The sequence below is a fragment of the Natrix helvetica genome (genome assembly GCF_964273705.1).
Source record: "Natrix helvetica genome assembly, chromosome: 8".
Taxonomy (NCBI): domain Eukaryota; kingdom Metazoa; phylum Chordata; class Lepidosauria; order Squamata; family Natricidae; genus Natrix; species Natrix helvetica.
The window spans coordinates 18,804,778-18,820,920 of NC_138559.1; the positions used below are offsets into that span (position 1 = coordinate 18,804,778).

Sequence of the window (16,143 nt, forward strand, 5' to 3'; positions counted from 1 at the left end):
CTTCTTCTCATACATGTAAGCCCTCCACTCGAAGTAGGAGAAGGTAAATTACCATGCTAAGCTTCCCTCCTCGTTCACCGCGCCTAGGCGTCCTAAACTCTCAAAATGAGAAATTCCAGAGATTGAGAAGACTTTCACTGGCAAATTAAGGTATGGGTTCCCCTCACACATTTGTGCTAGTCATTCCCGACTCTAGGGGGCGGTGCTCATATCTGTTTCAAAGCCGAAGAGCCAGCGCTGTCCGAAGACGTCTCTGTGGTTATGTGGCCGGCATGACTAAATGCTGAAGGCGCACAGAACGCTGTTACCTTCCCACCAAATGTGGTTCCTATTTTTCTACTTGCATTTTTTACGTGCTTTCGAACTACTAGGTTGGCAGAAAATGGCAAATTAGTGTGTCCCTCTTTTGCACGTTAGAACATACGGAACATTTTGCATTTAGTAATAGAAAAGCTTCCTAGATTTCATTCATAATTCTATACCATGAAATCAGTGCAGAATTCTGGGCATCAGAGAATCAATTGGTCTAGTGCAGGGGTGTCCAAACTTGGGGACTTTAAGACTTGTGGACTTCAACTTCCAGAATTCCCAACCTTTGGTGGGAAGGTAACAGCGTTCCGTGGGCCTTCGGCGTTTAGTCATTCTGGCCACATGACCAAGGAGACGTCTTTGGAGAGCGCTGGCTCTTTGGCTTTGAAACAAAGATGAACACTGCCCCCTAGAGTCGGGAACAACTAGTACATATGTGCCAGGGGAACTTTTACTTTTAAGATTTAAGGGTGAGTTTCAGGACTGTTGGACATCAATAAGCTATGTGAAATTTGGCCCATGTCAGATATTTTTCTTGATATATGCCAAGTTTAACACCAATAATATCTTGACTGATGTGATGGAATACATTCAAAGCACGGGCCTTGTCAGTAAGAGAACCCATCTCTTCATTCTTTAAAGGAAGGGTGGACAACCAGAAGTTCTGCAGCCACCTCCAGCATCCAAACCCATGCTTGAAGTCTTCAAAATGTGCCTTCCATTATGCTGCTTAATTTTGCTGGCATAAAATTTGGGGTAAGTCTTAGACTAGACTTAATATAGGTTGAAAATGGAAACTTACAACAAAGCTAAAATCTTTCCCCAGCAAAAACCTGCAGGAAAATTCTGGTCCTTTCCGTATGAATTAAACAAAAACTTTGCTCATCACAAGATTTTCTTGATTAGCAAACATGACCCCCAGTAGCATAGCTTGGTTGCATCTTTGTAGCTGGAAGCATCCTGGTTCTATCATTTTTGAGGCATCTTCATTTACGAAAAGACAGGTGCAGAGAAAACCGCATTATGGAAATGTTGCAGTATGGAAACGTTGCAGTAAAATAACACTTCTTGGGTGAAACGTACAAAAAAGTAGATAGTCCTTATATATTCTTGCAAGCATTTCTTCCAAGGTTCCTACCAAGATGTACACTTGGAAGAACAGTCCACCAAAATACACACGGACCAGGAGTGAAATCCAGCAGGTTCTGGCAGGTTCTGGAGAACTGGTAGCGTTAATTTTGAGTAGTTTGGAGAACCGGCAAATGCCACCTCTGGCTGGCACCAAAATGGGGTGGGAATAGAGATTTTGCAGTATCCTTCCCCTGGAATGGGGTGGGAATGGAGATTTTGCAGTATCCTTCCCCTAGAATGGGGTGGGAATGGAGATTTTGCAGTATCCTTCCCCTGGAATGGGAAGATAATGAAGATTTTGCAGTATCCTTCCCCTGGAATGGGGTGGAATTGAGATTTTGCAGTATCCTTCTCCTGGAATGGGAAGATAATGAAGATTTTGCAGTATCCTTCCCCTGGAATGGGGTGGGAATAGAGATTTTGCAGTATCCTTCCCCTGGAATGGGGTGGGAATGGAGATTTTGCAGTATCCTTCCCCTAGAATGGGGTGGGAATGGAGATGTTGCAGTATCCTTCCCCTGGAATGGGGTGGGAATGGAGATTTTGCAGTATCCTTCCCCTGGAATGGGGTGGGAATGGAGATGTTGCAGTATCCTTCCCCTGGAATGGGGTGGAATTGAGATTTTGCAGTATCCTTCTCCTGGAATGGGAAGATAATGAAGATTTTGCAGTATCCTTCCCCTGGAATGGGGTGGGAATAGAGATTTTGCAGTATCCTTCCCCTGGAATGGGGTGGGAATGGAGATTTTGCAGTATCCTTCCCCTAGAATGGGGTGGGAATGGAGATGTTGCAGTATCCTTCCCCTGGAATGGGGTGGGAATGGAGATTTTGCAGTATCCTTCCCCTGGAATGGGGTGGGAATGGAGATGTTGCAGTATCCTTCCCCTGGAATGGGGTGGAATTGAGATTTTGCAGTATCCTTCTCCTGGAATGGGAAGATAATGAAGATTTTGCAGTATCCTTCCCCTGGAATGGGGTGGGAATAGAGATTTTGCAGTATCCTTCCCCTGGAATGGGGTGGGAATGGAGATTTTGCAGTATCCTTCCCCTAGAATGGGGTGGGAATGGAGATTTTGCAGTATCCTTCCCCTGGAATGGGAAGATAATGAAGATTTTGCAGTATCCTTCCCCTGGAATGGGGTGGGAATGGAGATGTTGCAGTATCCTTCCCCTGGAATGGGGTGGGAATAGAGATTTTGCAGTATCCTTCCCCTGGAATGGGGTGGGAATGGAGATTTTGCAGTATCCTTCCCCTAGAATGGGGTGGGAATGGAGATTTTGCAGTATCCTTCCCCTGGAATGGGAAGATAATGAAGATTTTGCAGTATCCTTCCCCTGGAATGGGGTGGGAATAGAGATGTTGCAGTATCCTTCCCCTGGAATGGGGTGGGAATGGAGATTTTGCAGTATCCTTCCCCTGGAATGGGGTGGGAATAGAGATGTTGCAGTATCCTTCCCCTGGAATGGGGTGGGAATGGAGATTTTGCAGTATCCTTCCCCTAGAATGGGGTGGGAATGGAGATTTTGCACTATCCTTCCCCTGGAATGGGGTGGGAATGGAGATTTTGCAGTATCCTTCCCCTGGAATGGGGTGGGAATAGAGATGTTGCAGTATCCTTCCCCTGGAATGGGGTGGGAATGGAGATTTTGCAGTATCCTTCCCCTAGAATGGGGTGGGAATGGAGATTTTGCAGTATCCTTCCCCTGGAATGGGAAGATAATGAAGATTTTGCAGTATCCTTCCCCTGGAATGGGGTGGGAATAGAGATTTTGCAGTATCCTTCCCCTGGAATGGGGTGGGAATGGAGATTTTGCAGTATCCTTCCCCTAGAATGGGGTGGGAATGGAGATGTTGCAGTATCCTTCCCCTGGAATGGGGTGGGAATGGAGATTTTGCAGTATCCTTCCCCTGGAATGGGGTGGGAATGGAGATGTTGCAGTATCCTTCCCCTGGAATGGGGTGGAATTGAGATTTTGCAGTATCCTTCTCCTGGAATGGGAAGATAATGAAGATTTTGCAGTATCCTTCCCCTGGAATGGGGTGGGAATAGAGATTTTGCAGTATCCTTCCCCTGGAATGGGGTGGGAATGGAGATTTTGCAGTATCCTTCCCCTAGAATGGGGTGGGAATGGAGATGTTGCAGTATCCTTCCCCTGGAATGGGGTGGGAATGGAGATTTTGCAGTATCCTTCCCCTGGAATGGGGTGGGAATGGAGATGTTGCAGTATCCTTCCCCTGGAATGGGGTGGGAATAGAGATTTTGCAGTATCCTTCCCCTGGAATGGGGTGGGAATGGAGATTTTGCAGTATCCTTCCCCTGGAATGGGAAGATAATGAAGATTTTGCAGTATCCTTCCCCTACTACGCCCAGCAAGCCATGCCCACCAAGCCCCACCCACAGATCCAGTAGTAAAAAAAAATGAATTTCACTACTGAGATGGAGCGTTATCAGGATTAAGCCAACTGAAACCAACAGAGGGCTAGCAAAATATACAATTGAGCCTAACCAAAATAGAAAAGTTATATTTATACTCGGTTGTATGATTCCCACCTAACCTTGCGCTCCTTATTTGTAGTGACTTCTCCACTTCTGCTCTCTTTCTTGTCTACTTAAGACATACGGCAGCCTCTTTGGAACCAATTTTCATCCTAGGTGACCTTGTGCCATTGGGCACTACAAAAATGTTAACTTAGCAATGCGGTTCAATAAACTACTGATAGGTAATAATGAAGGCCAGGGGGCTATTTCCCCCTACTGTTTCTCTTTGCTCTCTTCTTTCCCCTCATTTTTGGGACACGGGAGGAGGTTATTGGAAGCACCTAGGGTAGTTCTGAAAATAGAAGAAAACCAGGGGAGATAATTCTGTGCTTATTCAGCCCCTTATCACTTTCCTCTGTGAGGAATTATTCCGAAAACGATCAAGTAAGTTGCTTTAAAAACAATGCTTCCATAATTTACTTCTTTTTAGTTCGAGGGTGGGGGGGAAGGAGAGGTGTGATTGTGTGGGAAACAAGGTGCGGGGAAAGGAGCAAGTTCTTTGTTTTCATCCAATGTATCACTTTGGTTTCTACAAGCTATTTAAATTATAATTAAACCGCAGCAACCAACAGGGGGAAAAAGTAAGCCCGAGATAAGAGAGGGAGCGGGAGGCAGAGGGATTTATTTATTTATTTGTTTGTTTTTATGGATGGCCTAACTAAGGTTTCTAGGATGCCTCCTTTCAGCCAGCTCTGCATTCAAAATTAAATGCAATCCAGACCAGCCAATGAATTTTGACAGAGGTTTCTTGCATGGAAGGTAATAAACAGTCTTGGGAGAGAAAAAAAGGGGTGGGTGGTGGGTGGGAAGAGTAACATTATATTTTGTCTCCCCACTCCAAAGATAAGCAGTCCTCTTTCCTCAAATTCAATGGCTTAAAAATCCAGAGTAGCACAGGGAGAGAGTAAGGAGCTGTGGGGTTTTCTATCCACGTTCATATTCTTTCCCTTAGCCTGCGGGCTAAGTCAATTTATGGCCTGAGATAAAGCACCATGTTTCCCCAGAATCAATAAGTCCAAAAGGCACTGGGACAAAATCTGAAGCCAGTTGTGTCTCCCGCTCTCCATTTTTTGGTACGGTCCCAGAAAATTCCCCTTGATTTGTAATTTGGAATGTGAGAATTACTAAACTCATGGGATTAATGATATTCACGGTAACAAATCAAAAGCTAGTTCATAATAGCTGCAAATCTTAAACCCTGGCTCCATCTGTTGGGAGTGTAGCTTCCTGTTGACAATCTCAGTGAAGGCCTTAGCCTTTGAATGTTGTGTACCTGTGCCACGGTGATCTAAGGTTTAGTTTAACAACCATACATTGAACTGGGAAAATGACTATCCAGAGGAGCGGTGGGCCACTCCAGCAACTTTACAACTTGTGGACTTCAACTTCCAGAATTCCTGAGCCAACTATGGCTGGCTCAGGAATTCTGGGAGCTGAAGTCCACCGTTCCATAGAGTTTCTATAATTGCCCACCTCTGATTCAGAGGAATGACAGTGGGGACATTAAATGGTTAAGTACCATTGACGGTCAGAGACACCTCTCGCTCTCCGGCACCCACGCGTGGAACCACAGCACGGCACACATACTTCCCAGCATCTTCTTGGTGCACGTTTTTCAATGTCAGCGTGTTCTCATTGCTCAGGACCTGAAAAAGAAGAGAGTTTGTTCCAGGAGACAGATCTGAAAGCAAGAAGATTGCCAACTCAACGTTCAAGAAGGATTCAGGCACTGGGCTAAGTCCTAGTTTGTTTTAAACGTGATGTATCAAGCACGCATCACCTTGTGCCGGAAACTATGGTTTACAAATCACAAGCCGTTCATGGGCATTCATTCACATCCTGAGACAGTTCAACAAGCAAGCCAACGAATCCCATTGTGTCTTAGCCAAGATGGGGACCAACCACCAAGTCTTCGGTCCAGCCAGTTAGGTGATATCTATGCTAACACTGAATTTGAACTTCTGGCATGGAAAGGTAGCCCTTCATCCTGAGTTATCTTCCCATCTCAGTCAGCCATCTGTTGCCTAGCTTGGGTCTAATCCTGGCTAGGCCTTCACCGTATTAGCTGGCTCCATTCTAGTTTGCCCCATCTGTTTCTGCCTCTTCCCACGTTATCCAACCATTCAGACAGCTGCCTCCAAGGGTTAACCTCTGTTAGCAGCATCCCAAAGCTGATCACAAGCATCATTCTGCAGAAAGCTGGCAAAGCATTCAGTGGCTTGGGATAACCCAGGCTTTATATGCAGGTGGTCCTTGACTTACAACAGTTCATTTAGTGGTCGTTCTAAGTTACAACATCACCGGAAAAAAAGTGACTTAGGATCGTTTTCCACACTTGCAACCGTTGCAGCATCCCCATGGTCATGTGATCAAAATTTGGGTGTCTGGCAACTAGTTCATATTTATGACGGTTGCAGTGCCCTGGGATCATGTGATCGCTTTTTGCAACTTTCTGACAAGCAACGTCAATGTAGAAGCCACATTCATTTAACAACCATGTCACTAACTTAGCTGCTGCAGTTGTTCACTTACCAACGGTGGCAAGAAAGATCGTAAAATTGGGGCAAGATTTACTTAGCAACTGTCTCACTTAGCAACAGAACGTTTGGGCTCAATTGTAGTCGTAAGCCGAGGACTACCTGTATAATAAAACATTTGAGTGTGAAGTGCCCTTCAGAATGTCAGTGAGCTGTGATTTCCCTTTCTATTCCCCCATCCTCTCATGCAGGAGATATTTAGTTTTTTTGCAACTTCAGCTCTTATTAGGACTTCTTCATATCGTGGATTGCTCAAATATTGTAATGCCTCCTCTTTCTTTCCCTGAGAAATTGGATAAACCACAAGTAGTGGAACTACAACACTCAACAGCAAATATTAGTCAAAGGATTTTTGGAGGGTTATCCTCTTCAATGGGAGAGCCCAGCCAGCTGCGCAAGGGAAATAAAACATTTGTCAGAAAGAAGGAAGCATCTTTCAATCTGTAGAAATTGCAAATGGTATCCCCCCGCTGTTTTGTAGGTGGAGGTGAGAAGGCCAAATTCCTAAAGTTATTATGTCAATGAACATTTCATTTTCAAGGTCTGGACTCAGTGGTGGGATTCAAATAATTTAACCACCGGTTCTCTGCCCTAATTATTTCTTCCAACAACCAGTTCACCAACTCCTCAGAAAGTTAACAACCAGTTCTCCCGAAGTGGTGCGAACTGGCTGAATCCCACCACTATCTATACTGTATCCCAAAGGTAAATGCAAAGGTTCCCCTCGCACATATGCGGTAGTCATTCCTGACTCTAGGGGGTGGGGCTTATCTCCGTTTCAAAGCTGAAGAGCCAGCGCTGTCTGAAGACGTCTCCGTGGTCATGACTAAACGCCAAAGATGCTTGGAACGCTGTTACCTTCCCACCAAAGATGGGCCCTATTTTTCCACTTGCATTTTTTTTACGTGATTTCGAACTGCTAGGTTGGCAGAAGCTGGGGCAAGTCACGGGAGCTCATTCCGTTACATAGCACTAGGGATTTGAACCGCCGAACTGCCGACCTTTCTGATTGACAAGCTCAACGCCTTAGCCACTGAGCCACTCGCTATTTTCTAGATGGGAGGCGAGAAGGCCAAATTCCTAAAGCTATTGTGTCAATGAACATTTCATTTTTGAAGTCTGGACTGTATCCTAGCTAATGTCTAAAAAATCCTCCGGTATTTTTTTCCACATTATATTTCCAGGCAGAGGAATTGCTATTTTGAGGTCACAGCCACCCTATTACAAAAGTATCATGAAAATCAGCTCCGTGTCATAAAAGCTCTGCTCCTGTTCCAGCTGCTTTGGCCCTTCTGGCATCCACACTGCTAGCCATCCTGCCCTATAACCCACACTGGTGCAATCAACCATTTTATTAAAACTTCTTAAATGCTGAAGTAGGGAATTTTCATGCAGCCCAGTCAGCAAAATGTGAACTCCGGTGATATTTGGAAATATGATGAGTCTAAAACAAATATGCCCTTTAAGAGTCAACTTCTTCTAATTGCTTGTGGAAATTGGCAATGGCTAATTTCCTATCTGTAGAACTGGAGCTGTCAGGACCGATCTGCAGCTCAAACAGACAGGCATTAAACCCGTATGCTAGGAACTCCATACTGGGCGGTGAGCTCCCTTCACCTCTCTGGACAGAGCAAGCTGGAGCATCTGCTCTCTTTCTCCGGTGGAAATTTGGACAGCTTTCCTTTGGGCCTGGTTCTTTTTGCCTTTCTGGTGTTGTGTTTGCTCTGTAAATATACCCCAGCATGTTTTATATCTGGCACCGTTGAGTGTCTGATCATAGAGCCAACTCCGCTGCACAGATGGGGAGTTTACACTGATATTTAGCAAAACACATAAATGCCTTTAGCAGTAGTGAAAGATACATTGCAAAGGCATCTTATATCAAAACCAGCGAGACTGGGAAAGGATTGCAATCTAAAGCATGTTTTGGCTTGCTTCTTTTAGATGCTCAGAGTGAAACTCATACAAAGCAATCTGTTCGGGAGTGCAGATAAGCCGAGGGCCCAGCAATGGGGGTGGCAGCGGCAATAGGGGGGGCTCAAAGGAAAGGACCATGTGCCCCTTTCTACCTTCCATAGGTGCTGACCTAGATGGGTAGGGATGGCAAAGAAGTCGAAGGAAAAAGCAGGTGAAGAACATCTTGGGAGGTTGCAAGACCTGGCTGAAGAACTGAAATATAGCTGAAGCTGTTTGTTCCTTTGTTATATGGATTATTAGAGCTAAATTGCTTTCCTGGACCATATGACAGTTCTGGCCACACTTAAAATCATAGGGGTTTCTTCTCTTTTTCATTTTTTATTGTAATGTTTTTATTCCACCTTTATTATTTTTTATAAATAACTCAAGTTGGTGAACATAACTACTCATCTTCTCCTCCTTCTCCCCCTCCTCCCCCTCCTCCTCCTCCTCCTCCTCCTCCTCCTCCTTTCCACAAAAATAACCCTGTGAAGTGAATTGAGCTAAGAGACAGGGAGTAGCCCGAAGTCTCCCAGCTGTTTCATATCTAAAAGAGAATTAGAAGTCACAGTTTCCTGGTTCTTTAGCCTGGTGCGTTAACCACTGTTCTGTGGTTCTTCAACTGACTTCTAATTTGATCTGTCCAAGGCCACTTTAGGAAAACAGAGAGAGGAGGGAATCCACCAAGGGATTTTTTGTGTGTGGAATTGATTGGGGTGGGGGTGCGGGTGGGGGCAATGGCCAGAAAGATTTTTTGTGGAAATGGAATACAGACTGCAAGGAAGTTTGATATCTGATGCCTTAAGATCAAGAAACAGATCATTGGGAAGTTGTTTGAGAACCTCTGCTGCTCTTTCATATCTTTCAACAAGGTGTACTAAAGCTCTGAGATGGAGGACAGGTTCCTATATTGAGAACCCAATTAAGGCTGACCCTTATGGGTCTGAGCATTGTGGGAATGGAGGGTGGCAGGTTCAACACGGTGATACCTTCTTCAAATCATGTATCATGTGTCTATGCAAAAATATGTAATGTGGTGAGTTTTTTTCAGTGTTCTTGACCAAAGGCATCCTTGTTGCAATCATGCATGTGGACAGTATAGGCTTCAAATTGTATATGGGGAGGATTTGGTTGCTAGCCATTTTTGGGGGCACTGTACATACAGAAGGCGGATTCTATTGCTCAGAAAGGACATAAATTTAATCCTGCTGAAGGACGTCTATTAATATGCCAGTTTATTTATAAAAGAAAAATGAAATTCTGGATTCCATCTATTCTTCACCGAAGCTGATAAATATATTCATGTTTTTCTAGCACTTGATTATAGTGTAAAATAGCTGCTTCTCTGCGGACTGACTCCATCAAAAGACATTATTTTTAAGGGAATATAACTGCTCTGTTTTTATGATAGATAGATAGACAGATTAGATAGATAGATAGATAGATAGATAGATAGATAGATAGATAGATAGATAGACAGACAGACAGACAGACAGATAAAGATAGATGGATGGATGGATGGATGGAGGATGGAGGATGGATGGATGGATGGATGTATACAGTGGATAGATAGATAGATAGATGGATGGATGGATGGATGGATGGATAGACAGACAGACAGATGTATGTATGGATGAATGGATAATAGATAGATAGATGATAGGTAGAAAGATAGATACAAAGAGGATAGATAGATAGTAATGGATAGATGGGTGGAGATAGACAAAAGAAAGATAATAGATAATAGACAGACAGACAGATGGGTGGACAGACAGGCACAATCACTAAGATATGCAAGACATCTTTGGATTCTGTGGCCGTGAAATGATTACAAGGACATCCATCATCCTAAGTAGAGAAGAAGCTCCAGAGCAAATCTCCGCCTTAGCTTGGGCTGCTCACAATGAGCCTGCATTGTAGTGATAGTTTACAAAAGCTTCTCCTGCCACAAAGAGATTAAATGAGGCTTTGGCCTTTAGTTAACCTGGATGTTGCTCATAATGGGAATCTGTTCAGTTTCTATTAGGGTTATTTTGTGAAGCTGCCCTTTGCAAGCAGAAATGCGCCAAGAGCTGTGAATGCCATGGAAACCTGTCCTTTCCATTTGTATTAGGCCAGTTACATAAATCAACCTTCCCGACCTCTGCATAGTCAAACATTTCTGCTTCTCTTAATTTAACTATAAGGACCTTCCAATTCAACTCGGGTGACTATCATTGCCTAGTAGCCTAGCTTAGGATGATATGCCCTCCCTTCCTTGGCTTGATTGCTCAAGAAGACTCCTACTAAAGCAGGATGCTGCTGGATGATTTGGGCCCAACAACACTGCTTTCCTTCCACCCCTTTAGCCATTAAAGAGAGGTAGGCTGTTTGTCAGAGTTTGTTGCAGCAATCAAATCCAGAAAGTGCACACACGTAATGGATTCAGCAGGATTCATTAACTTCTTTATATACATGTAATACATGAGACATATATACAATACCAAGAATGGTTCTTCCAACGTGGTAGAGCAGAAGCAAACAGAAGCAGAAGAGAGAACAGTTTCCAGTTTCAGTTCAGAACTCAGACTAGTTTTAGCTTCAACGCCGAAGTTAAACTAAGACACCTCCAGGCTCCTAGCTGTCTCCAGCAAATACTGTTTCAGTTTCCAAACAGCCCTCATTGGCTGACCCGGTTGCCATGTCTATTCATTGGCTGACCTTGTTGCCTATTCCAGTCTATGAATATACTCTGACATTGTTGTAGGGAGCCTAGGGAATGGCCTTGAAGGACAGGAGGAATTGCTTCTACTAAGGCAATAGTCAGATAAGAGGGACCGGAGTCCTGGCCAAGAAGATAACTTGAGAAAACATTTCAGATGAGCCCCTATTTTGTATGAAGAGAAAGCCAGGCAGGAGGGAGCACACCGAGATTCTCTTTCTGTAGCTGTAACAATAAAGGCAGTCCTGACTTATCAAGCATTCATATCTCAGCCTGGTCTACTTTGTAGGATCGGCGTGTGTTGAGGAAGTCTCCATAGGTCAGTGGAGAACCCAGGTGGAGCAGAATAGGCGTCTCCATTCCAATCCCAAGGACGACTTCCTTTCCTGAAATTCCCTAGGGCTCAGCTTGGAAATCAAGCCTGTAGGTCTACATTCTCCAAAGCACCCGAGGGCAGGACAAGAAACAATGGATGGAAACTAATCAAGGAGAGAAGCAACCTGGAATTAAGGAGAAACTTCCTAACAGTGAGGACAATTATCCAGTGGAACAGAAGTTGCCTTCAGAAGTTGTGGGTGCTCCATCCCTGGAGGTTTTTAAGAAGAGACTAGACAGTCACTTATTATTATTATTATTATTATTATTATTATTATTATTATTATTATTATTATTATTATTATTATTATTATTATTATTTATTAGCGTTTATATACCGCCCCCTCTCCCGAAAGGGACTCGGGGCGGTGTACAGTCCGTATTAAAATACAACAGATTAAAACATAGAAATAACTACAGAAATACATGTATAAGAGGAGGATAAAATATGCCAAACTGTACTGCTAATAAATAAATCAATACAAAAGTTTAAAATATCAGATTAAATTTAAAACACTATCCCTCTAAAAACCGGTAGGAATGTGTATGCCAGGAGGTAGACGTTATAAATTATGCCAAACCAGCCAGTCGGAACAGGTGTGTCGGAACTTATCTGAAATGGTATAGGTTCTCCTGCTTGAGCATGGGGCTGGACTAGAAGACCTCTAAGGTCCCTTCCAGCTCCATTCTATTTTACATTCTAGAGTGTGAAACTTCTCCTCTCCCTAGAAGGAGGAATCCTACCAGTAATGAATCAAAACATGCTAGTCTCTGTGGGACTTTCCTTTCCTCCTTTAGATCACGGAAGAGGAGTTGAATGTTTTAAAAATACTCTACATATTGAAAGTCACGTGCCTTTTTGATAAGTTACGGAGACTTTCCCTGACACAAAGAGTAAGAATAAGAAGGTTCAAGGGGAGTGGTAGACCAGCAAGGCATCAATAAGCGTGCATCCCATCCTCAAACATCTGGCCAGTTTTGAGCAGCACTGCCCATCATTCTTACCACACCAGAGCCCCTCTTCATCCAAACGATGGTCAGAGATGGGTTTCCAATCCAGGCACAATTAAATACGGCATCGGATCCAAGATCCACAAGAAGAGACTGTGGTTCCGTCATCATGCGTGGCCCAACTGAAATTGTTTCAAAAATAATAATTGTTGCAGGACAGGATAGGCTCTCAAATTTAAAATAGTCATCACAGCAAATATGAAAAAGAAAGAACCCCAAATAAACATCACAGCTCAAGCACTGAGTTTGAATGAATTATTCTTGCTTTTGTGGCCTAGGGCCTCACCTAAATACATGTTTATTCCAGCTCTTTTGTTAGGGAAATTATTGTTATTAGGATCAACTATCTTTGGCACATGGCTCTCATTTTCTGACTTCGTTGTTTTTTTTAAAATCAGACTATCTCATTTTTTAAAATAAGCTTTAATGCTTTTTTTAAAAAGTTGCATCCCCATGGACAGTTTTTCCCTGCAACACCCCCTCCCATCCAACACAAGGTGTTAAGTGTGTTGAGCAATGTTTAGTTTAGTTTAATTTACTTATTGTCATTGCACATCGTGCAATGAAATTAAATGCCATCTTCGCTGTACATTATAACTATAAAATTAAAAACACAAACACACATCCTTCACATGCTATATAATTGAAATTGAAAACACGATATTGCACTAATATTGCACTATACCGTAGAATTCAATATAGTTAACTGCTCTGGGATAGAAGCTGTTTTTCAGCCTATTTGTCCTTGTTTTTATTATCCTGTACCGCCTGCCAGATGGTAAAAGTTAAAAAAAAAAGGGTGCCCAGGATGAGATGGATCTTTAAGAATGTTTTGAACTTTCTGAAGGCAGCGGGAGCTATAGAGCTCTTCCAAAGAGGGAAGAGGACAACCAATGATCCTCTGGGCAATGACGTTGACCCTGTGGAGCCCTGTCCTATCTGCCATTGTACAATTGGCAAACCATACACAGGTGCAGTAAGTTAAAATACTCTCTATAGGGCAGCGGTAGAAGGTCACCAGCAGTTTTTCATTCAGTTATTTCCTAACAAGTCTCAGGTAGTATAATCTCTGCTGGGCCCTTTTGACCAGTGCTGCAATGTGAGTTGCCCCAGATCAGGTCCTCTTTTATGATAACACCCAGAAACTTAAAACTGGCCACTTGCTCCACTCGATCTCCATTGATAAGCAAGGGCTGATCTATTCTTTCTACAGTTCTAGTATTTTTTTTTATTTATTTATTTAATTAGCACTTCTAGACCGCCCCCTCTCCCAAAAGGGACTCGGGGCGGTGTACAGTCCATATCAAAAACATCATACATAATAACAATTAGAATTATTAGATGGATAAATACATAAATAAATAAGAGGAGGATAAAATAGACAGAACTGTAATTGCTAAATAAATAATTTAAAATATACAAAATTTAAAACCCGTGTCCTATAAAATTAAATCCCCTAAAAAACCAGTAGGAAATATATATGCCAGGAGGTAAACGTTAAGAATTATGCCAGGCCAGCCAGTCGGAACAGGTGTGTCTTCAGTTTCTGCTGGAAGGAGCGGAAGTCAGTGGTGGTTCTAATGTCGGGGGGGGGAGGTCATTCCAGAGGGTTGGGCCCATCACAGAGAAGGCCCTACTCCTTGGTGTCGCCCGTTGGCATTGCCTAGTGGACGGCACCAGGAGAAGCCCCTCCCTGTGAGAGCGAATTGGCCGCAGGGATGTGTGTGGGAGGATGCGATCCCGCAGGTAACTAGGCCCTATGCCATGGAGCGCTTTAAAGATGATGGTCAAAACCTTGAAACGCACCCGAAAGACCACAGGTAGCCAGTGCAGCTCGCGCAGGAGCGGTGTTACGTGGGAGTACCTAGTACTCCCCATGACTGCCCGCGCGGCTGCGTTCTGGACTAGCTGCAGTCTTCGTGCGCGTCCCAAGGGAAGCCCCATGTAGATTAGCAGCTGAGCCATACTTACAATAGACATCGACTGTTCTGCTGATGTTGGTACTGCCCAGAGCATTGGTCACCTCACAAGAGATGGGTTCAAAGAAATAGGTGAAGTCAACAATGGTCTCATAAGCATCACTTGATGCTTCCTTTATAATGTGGCCCTTTTTGGCCCACCTGTGGAGTAACGACAAAGAAAACACCAAGGTTGTGTTAAGATGATGTACATGGAGAAATCAAACTTCACCTTTATGGAAGAAGATAAGGCAAGAGATTAAAAACACAACAGAAGATAAACAGTCAAGAGATGAAGCTGCATGTTAGATACTGCAGAAGTCCGATGCACAGGAATAAATTGCAACATGGAACCCATGTAAAATACCATGTTCCTCCAGTAATTTTCTACGTGTCAACTGAAACGTTTGTTTTCAGTCACTTGCAGGGAGAAGGAGAAAACTGCTGGATCAGCCATTCAGTCAATCCTTGCTTTGTTTTAAATTATAGATAAGTGTAAAACTACTGGATCAGCAAAGAAAGGCACCCATGGCACACAAATTATTTATTTCATTTTGAAAGTTTATATCCTGGCTTCCTTCCACCGTGGAACAAGATCAGGCCAGCCACTGGTGTGATGAGATTGGTAGCTGCTTAGTTCCATGAATTCATTGTGTATGATGTCTTGGAAATTTGCCGAGGAAAGCATCCGTATTCTGCTTTCGTATTCTGTTGGTCCTCTCAAGACAATTTTTTTTAATCCATTGATTTAACAGTAAAACAGTTGTGGATTCTTGATGTATTCTTCTCCATTACTAAATGTCTCTGAGCGTGTGGTATAGATGTATCGTGCATAGAACAGGAAAACCTAGGTTTACGTCCCAGTGGACCATAAAACTCATTGTGTGACTCTGAGGTCAGTTGCTACTTCTTGACTCAGCTTGATTCATTGGATCATTCTGAGACTTCAGTAAAATAAGGCCACTTGAACAAGGAAATCAACCTTCCTTCTAAAAAAAAAAGCATAGGAGGATGAGTAAAGGAGGAGATAAATAAGTAGCTGAAAACATATCAAGTTGTTGGAAAAATCCAGGAATCCTTACTCTGGAAACAGGTGGGACAATTCTACATTTTTTTCTCACAGTGTTCTTTTATTGGCAGCTGAAGATCTAGTGACTCACCAGGGGACAGAACTATGCAACAGAAAAGAGAACAAAGGTATTTTTCCATCTCTTCATGCTTTCAGCCTTGGGATAGGGAGAAAAGAGGCAATTAAATGACCAGTGAAATGATCTAAATTTTCCTCCTGGATTGTGGAGATTGATTGAAGTTTCTTTGGGCTCTTTCGGATCCACAGTCCCAACTGTTCAACTCTTTCCAGGCCAATTCAACCATCTTTCTTTCTCCTTCTTCTAAATGTTGCAGTTTCAAACATCACTGAAAATGGAAGCTGGGGGCTGAGAAAAGGAGTCGTTGCCTCCTACCCTCTGCAGTTCCAATTCAATGAGTGAGAATTCCAAATTATCCTAGGGACCTAGGGATACCACCTACAGCGGGGGTCGGCAACTTATGGCTCTGGAGCCACATATGGCTTTTTCATCCCTCTGCTGTGGCTCCCTACTTGCCGGTTGGCCCCTCAATTGAT

General features: G+C 43.4%; 1 protein-coding gene across 4 annotated transcripts in view; it reads right to left on the reverse strand.

Moving 5' to 3' along the window:
- KIRREL3 (kirre like nephrin family adhesion molecule 3) overlaps positions 1 to 16,143 on the reverse strand; it is a 694,474-nt gene that overhangs the window by 66,482 nt on the left and 611,849 nt on the right. For all 4 annotated transcript variants that reach the window (XM_081961293.1, XM_081961291.1, XM_081961292.1 and 1 more), the window contains exons 8-10: positions 14,533 to 14,681; positions 12,556 to 12,683; positions 5,501 to 5,627 (exon numbers count right to left, since the gene is read on the reverse strand). In XM_081961293.1, the coding sequence (XP_081817419.1) occupies positions 5,501 to 5,627; positions 12,556 to 12,683; positions 14,533 to 14,681 (404 nt within the window). The remainder of the gene's footprint in view (positions 1 to 5,500; positions 5,628 to 12,555; positions 12,684 to 14,532; positions 14,682 to 16,143) is intronic.